We start from the raw sequence: 6817 nt of genomic DNA on the forward strand, positions 1-6817 counted from the left end.
TATTTGCTATGCATTACATTATGGCAATACTTTATAGCGAAAAAGAAATTGCCGATATTTCATTTACTCTAATATCTATGGATTAATCAATTAGGATTATCCGCCCCGCCCCTTCACTTGAGTCATGAGCATAGAAGAAATAAGAGGAGAAGAAGGAGGACAAGAAGACCTCAAAAAGTTACTTAAGCAGTATGAAAGAGAGCTTCAAGAAGCCAAAGAGGAGCTAAAACAAAGAGATGAGGAAATTAGGCTTAAAAATGAGGAGATAATCAGTCTTAAAAGCCACGAGAGAAATAGGCTCAAAGATGAAGATGGTGATGAAGTTAAGGCTAAAGATGAATGTGGTATAGATAACAGAAAAGGTAAAAAAAGATTGACACAAATATTTTATTTGTGATGCATAATTGTAAATAGACTTAGAAGAAAGAGATGCATTTATCAGGCACTTAAATGCATGTCCAGAAATTGCAATGGAACTTGCGGTCATTTTAATTTAATGATATTCATTGAAATTACCATAGCAACGAGTAGTGATGGAGAATGGAGGAATCTTGTCATCTCTATTCGAAGAGCAATAACTTCTGTCTAGTGTGACTACTGGACTTTATTTGGCACTGAAGGCTTTCTAGAAGTCTTGTGAATCGAACTGGAGATGCTATTTTCACATATTTCTTAGCTTTAGATGGCAAGCGTGGCACTTGAAGGAAATAGCAATGATAAATCTTGTTTTTGCTTGTTTTAGAATATTTCTCTTGCTTGTAAGTTGTTTAGTTTGCATTCTCCTGACATTCAGTGTCTTTTTCTGAGTACATGAGTCACTAAGACGCTTGTTGTGCAGAGCTGATTGTTTTTCATGCATGGCGTCATGCAACCATGAGTGCAGAATTTTATGATTTTTGAAAGCTCAGGTTTCAAAAATTTGCACTGAGTACCTTATTATTTATACACCATTCTGTTGCAAATTAGTTTTACTTTAAATTTCCGAAGCGGGAAAGTCTTCAAAATATAAAGTTTTATAGTTTTAACCTTTCAAAAATGAAAAAAATTAAAATTTCAAAAATCTTAATGGAAAGATGGCGTCAATGATAGTGCTATATTCAGACGGTCAGGTTTCAAAGGAACAGTCGCTTGTCAGGATGATCTTCAGCAGGATAAGAGCTTTACTGTTACACAAACAATATAGAAAGCGGGACCTTGGCAAATTTCACCACATCACAAGTTATAAGGATGCTTAACGATCCTACCATTGGTTCTCTGTATAAAATTAAAATTCAGTATACGGAAAATTTACTAGAAATTTCCTATCAATGTCCTTGCATTTCTGGACATGGATAAAATGAATAACAATGTGAAGATAAAACAAATGACAGCAGGTACAATACAGTCAAGATGATTAATGTATGTGTAATGATTAATGTTTTTAATGTATATGTAGGGTACACACACACAGAAAAAGCATTGACAGTTAATGTATCTACAGATAAAGACAGCCAAATCGCTGAACTATATATATATAGTTAAACGGGTCTACTCATTGGAGAAAGAGCTAAAGGAGCAAATTAAAAAGTCAGATGAAAAGTTAAAAGAGGAGCTTCAAAAATGCAGAGAAACAATGGAGCAAGAAAACAAAGAGACAATACGTGAAATGGAAGAGAAGCTACAACAAGTCCAGCTAAGGGAAACAGCTAATCATAATAACAACAGTGAAGTTGTGATACTCCAACAAATGGTAATGGACAGGTTTGCCACAATAGAACAAAATCTTCAAAAGGTTTCAATTGTCATGGAAAAGCAAGCAGAAGCAATCCAAGAAGGACTTCATGATACCAAAAGGAAAGTATCCCATGAGATGTCAGAAATGAAGGATGAAATGAGCGAAACAACTAAAAAAATGACTAAGAAGATAGAGGAACAGGGATCAGCCATCAGAGATGAAGTCCAGAATACAAAACAGGAGCTGAAAGATGAAATGGAAACAAAAATGAACGAACAAGCAGTAGAAGTGACTCAAAAAATAAAAGAATTAAAGTCAGACATCCAAGAAGCTATAAATCCAGCACCAGAGCCAAAAGAGGAAATTAAGTACAGTCCCTGTGAAGAAGCTGAGACTCCACTTGATAAAAAAACCCTCTCAGTGTGTAATATCAAGTTAGTAGTAGAAGTAGTAATAGTAATAATAATAATTATAGTAATAATAACAACAACAGCAACCAAAGGTTTTTAAAAAGGAATTTGGCTCTAAGCCGTCACTTTCACAGTGTAAATCACTGCTTTGGGCAAGTGACAAAGCACCATTTTATTAAGTATTTTAAACTTACTGTAGGCTCTAGCGCTAACTGTGGTATTGATTCTATTCCTGCACAAAACTCCCATGGAAGTAAGTTATTGAATTACAGCTTAAGAAATTTTACTATTCTTACTATTTTTATTTTTAGCCAGCACAGACAAATTCATATGAACCTAATTCCGACTTCTAACATTAGTAACCACATAATGACATATACATACTTGTATTAATGATTAATGATTATCTTTTGCATATCTTTGACTGCGCAATATGCTAGTCTATGTACATATAAATTACAACTAAGCTATATAGCAAAACTGCAGTTTTTTGTATAAAACTGCCCAAAACAGAAGCCACAAAACAGCTACATTAACAATAGTGGGTTTTAGTGTGTAAATTTTGGTTGATTTTCTTATAATGTACCTTCTCTACATGTGCAATGCACATGTACATGCAATCAAGTGAAAAGGAATTTTTAGTAGTAGACCATATAAACTATTCTAATTTAATGGACAGACGGTCATTTCATTTTGACAAGACTTTAAAAAAATCATGAGTAAAGAGGGAGCAAGTGGAGGAGAAGAACAACAAACTAAACAAGTCAAAGACCTAGAAGATAAACTCAAGCAGTATGAGAGGGATCTTGAGGATGCCAGCAATGAACTGAAAATAAAAGATGAGCTATGTCAAAAGTCAGAAGAATGTAATACCACACATGTATCAAAATGAAATTAACTGTACACTGTATAATGTAGGCATTAAGGAAAAGGACAGGCTCATCAGAAAGCTAATGGAAAAGCTTGAAACCAAAGAAGCAGAAATGAGAGAAACAAAAACAACACATGCAGAGTACTTCAGCAAAGGTAGCTTGAAATATTCATGTACAAATCACATATAGTTACAAATGTGTGTTTCGTTATTATAGCAATGAGTGATAAAGATAGTCAAATTGCCCAGTTGATAAAAAGAATCATGCTATTAGAAGAAAAGTTAAAGAAACAGATAGAAGAGGCAAAGGAGAAACTGGAGGAAGAACAAAGAATATGCAGAGAAAAGATAGAAGAAGCAAATAAGACTTGTGCTTAAAGAAACAAGGAGACACAGCGTGACATGGAAGAACAGCTACAGCAGATTGTGAAACAAGAGAGGAGTCAGACAGTAGCATTGACAGGGGCGGTCAATGCACTGACCCATGAGCTAGCCACCATCAAAGTGGAACTCATGAATGTTAAAAACGACGTCAAAGGTGACATGACAGATATAAAATCAGGAATGAAACAGGCAACTCAAGAAATAAAAGAATCCCAGAAACAGATGTCCGATAAGATGAACGAAGCAAGAAGATAGAAGAACAGGGAACAGCCTTCAGAGACGAAGTCCAGAATACAACTAGCAGGTTGAAGGATGAAATGGCAGCAAAAATGGACCAACAAGCAGAAGGAATGACTGAAAAAATCAAGACAGACATCAAAGAGGCAATAATAGCAAATATTGTAGCACCTCCAGCACCAGTACAAGAGACAACTTACACTGCCTTTGAAGAGGACCAGAACCCACACGACCAAGAATCCTCTCACTGTATACTATCAAGTCAGTTTTATTTTAAATGACATACATGTACATGTACATGTACATGTACATTTCTTGTCGGCCAGTGACAAACTTCATAGCTAATTGAGTGTAAGTTTGGTTTATCAACAACCCATTCAGAATGCGTCATTTTTTATAAATAAAAAATTTATTAAAACTATTATTAATTAATAACTATTTTAACTATTAAGCATTAACATTTATTGCTATTGTTTAGGTTCTAGTTCTAATTGTGGTAATGATACATACCCTACACAAGAAACCCATGATAGTAAGTTTTTAAAATTACGGAGGACATGTATAATATTAATTTATTACTAGACAATGATGATGAAGGAGAATTCGTTTACAATAAAAAGAAATAGGAACTCAATTATACATGTAATTTTAGATGCACACATACAACAATTAGGAGTATATTGATTTTAGGAGTATATTTTTAGAGTACAATTTTAGTACAATTTATATTTAGTAGAGTACAATTTATATTTTTAGTACAATTTTAGGAGTATATTTATGCACCTAGTTACAGTATTACCTGTACATATACAGTTTTATACATGTACAGTACATGTACTTACTCGTTATTCTTCAATGGTGATAGTGACATTCTCAATCCTCTGGTCCTCCCAGCAGTGACTCCATTAGTGTTAGCATGCATTGACGAGGGGAGGGAGTGCCTCCTGTGCATGCCACGCCCATGATCTAGTTATTAATAGATAATTAAACCACACCCAGAAATGATAACTAACCAACATGAGAGCATATCGTGAAAAACTTGTCAAAAACGACAAAATTATTGTTCTAAAATAATTATACAATAAAACCAAAATACTTAGAAAAGATCTCACCTGTTTCACATAGCTACTCAACTGATAATGACGCTGTAAAAAACTCAGAAACTTTGATGAAGTCTATCAATGGCAACTTCAAATGCACTTAGACCCTCCTCCTAAAAATAAGCTACGCCTACTAATTAATAACTGGTAGAATGGGATTCACAAACCTGTAATACATTCTCAAAAAGTTCTTTCCCATGTCCTCTCCTTTGCTGTGTCTCGTGTACATAAAAGTCCATGATACATAATGGTTCCACTTCATGCAGTAACGTCCTGTTGTCTGTTAGGAATAATCTCTTTCGTCCTGTTTTAATGAAACCTAATACACTGCCATTACCACTAGAGGGAGAGGAAGAAGAAAGAGAGAGAAGAAATAGAATGAGAAAAGGACAAAAAAAAGTATGAGAGACAAACAGTTATGCGCTATATGTAACCTGGAGGTGTACATGTACATGTGTATGTGTGTATTCACTTATTCATTTCAGAGTCTTTTAAAAGATATATTTCCTGGTCAGGCGACTGCATAAACCTGGCATATGACGTAATTGGAAATTTTAAACCCTGTGCCTGTACATTAATATTTTCAGGTGCCCTTCATGTACACTAGAATAATTATCTCCAAAGCAAATACATGTTCATATGTGTATAATGAATATTATTTGAATTTTTAGGAGCCCTTGAAATTGTTAGTAGGTGCTAAAAATTAATTAATTAAATTTTATTTACTTTTGAGAAGACAAAAGTCTGGAGCAGGTCCAGCTATGGGCCCCTTCCGTGGGTACTGGATAATATTGCAATAGAGTGAGGATGATGAGGGAGTCCAATCTAATCTGGTTTTGAATGGACATTCTGACGCGTGAACCCTGTACAAGCTAAATTTGCTAAATATATAAAACAATTGTCGATTGGATATTTGAGCTTCCCTTCCTCCATCTCTCTGAATGTACCTAATTAAGACAGTTGATCCTCTTTAAAGAGAGAGGACTATTTTCATGTGTTGTTGATGTGTGATTTTTGTATTTGTGTCAAGTACTTTTTTTATTAATTAATCATTATTATTAATCTCTCCTGTCTCAATTATTATTTATTATCATCATCATCATTATTGTTATTCTTATTTTAATGTGATTCACTTTCTGTATGTATTCCCAATTAATATTTAAAAGTCAAACTTGTTATTGTGGACACTCTAAAATAAGGACACCTCTATAATCAGGACAGGTAGTATCAGTCCCAATACAATAGTAATGTGTATTAATGAACCTCTGAAATAAGGACAGGTTCATAATCAAGACAGTATTATTGGGTTCTAAGATGTCCGGAATAAACAAGTTTCATTCATCTTATTCTTACTAGTACAATTAAGAATATTCTGATTCCATTTTATGCATGTTATATCAAGCACACCTACATGTAATTGAGCGTCTAATTTGATGCAGTAAAACTCTCTAGACATTACAATTAATTTTGCTATGCAGTATGAAAAAGTGATCAAAGTGAGTGTTCATGTTAATGAAGGAATCCTTTCCATGAGTGATTCTTAATGGATGATGATGTATTGCTGAATGATAGGATGTTACCAGTTGTCATGCTACTTTTAATTGATGTACTTGATCTAATGGAGGGAGAGAGAGAATGTCCTCCATCAACAATGTTTTAAAATTTATAATGCACTATCTAGTACACATAATATTAATGCTTCGTAAATAATGAGTTTAGATTTTTTAATGAATTTTTTAAGTTGATCAAAAATTGGGTCTAAGCTGTAAGTCCCTGTACAGGGACGTTGCCCAAATTTTGCCAAAATTGAAAAGAAGAGAATTCTTTATTTTTTATAATTTTTCCTAATACACATACATGTACTCATGCTATGTAGAAAGTTTGAGCTGATTTTGACTAATTTTTTTGAGTTTAATATGAGCATTTTTATACTTTATGTGCATGCGTGGGTTTTGGTCTTTTGGAGCGACTTTTTTTAAAATTGTAAAATTATAGCTGTATACTTAATTAACTACATGTACAATCAATTTACTAACTTGCTGTTCTTATCTCTGTCACAATTATATCTAGAATACTGTATCTCAGGATGCCGCACCTCCAA

At 33.8% G+C, this 6817-nt stretch overlaps 3 protein-coding genes and 1 long non-coding RNA gene across 4 annotated transcripts; 2 read left to right on the top strand and 2 right to left on the bottom strand.

Moving 5' to 3' along the window:
* Positions 1-84: 84 nt before the first annotated feature.
* LOC109587785 (uncharacterized) lies at positions 85-646 on the top strand. Its single transcript, XM_020004004.1, has 2 exons — positions 85-362; positions 415-646. The coding sequence occupies exons 1-2, from the start codon at positions 125-127 to the stop codon at positions 495-497; spliced, it is 321 nt and encodes a 106-aa protein (XP_019859563.1). The 5' UTR covers positions 85-124; the 3' UTR covers positions 498-646.
* LOC105314852 (apolipoprotein A-IV-like) lies at positions 641-2572 on the top strand. The gene is made up of 4 exons (XM_020004003.1): positions 641-1373; positions 1436-2148; positions 2324-2377; positions 2436-2572. Exons 2-3 carry the CDS (start codon positions 1469-1471, stop codon positions 2328-2330), a joined length of 687 nt encoding a protein of 228 aa, XP_019859562.1. The 5' UTR covers positions 641-1373; positions 1436-1468; the 3' UTR covers positions 2331-2377; positions 2436-2572.
* Positions 2573-2656: 84 nt separating this feature from the next.
* LOC109587786 (alpha-tubulin N-acetyltransferase-like) lies at positions 2657-5924 on the bottom strand. The gene is given in 7 exon segments (XM_020004006.1): positions 2657-2950; positions 4459-4582; positions 4630-4681; positions 4729-4790; positions 4793-4829; positions 4884-5055; positions 5443-5924. Coding segments are annotated over 7 exon segments (732 nt in total). The 5' UTR covers positions 5565-5924; the 3' UTR covers positions 2657-2787.
* A 200-nt stretch (positions 5925-6124) lies between these two features.
* Positions 6125-6811, bottom strand: LOC109587787 (uncharacterized). Its single transcript, XR_002187793.1, has 2 exons — positions 6753-6811; positions 6125-6331 (listed from the first exon to the last, which is right to left on the bottom strand). It is a non-coding gene; the product is annotated as an uncharacterized LOC109587787 (long non-coding RNA).
* Between the last annotated feature and the right edge of the window lie 6 nt (positions 6812-6817).

The sequence above is a fragment of the Amphimedon queenslandica genome, unplaced genomic scaffold (assembly GCF_000090795.2).
Source record: "Amphimedon queenslandica unplaced genomic scaffold, v1.1 AMPQUscaffold_12448, whole genome shotgun sequence".
In the NCBI taxonomy this organism is placed as follows: Eukaryota; Metazoa; Porifera; class Demospongiae; order Haplosclerida; family Niphatidae; genus Amphimedon; species Amphimedon queenslandica.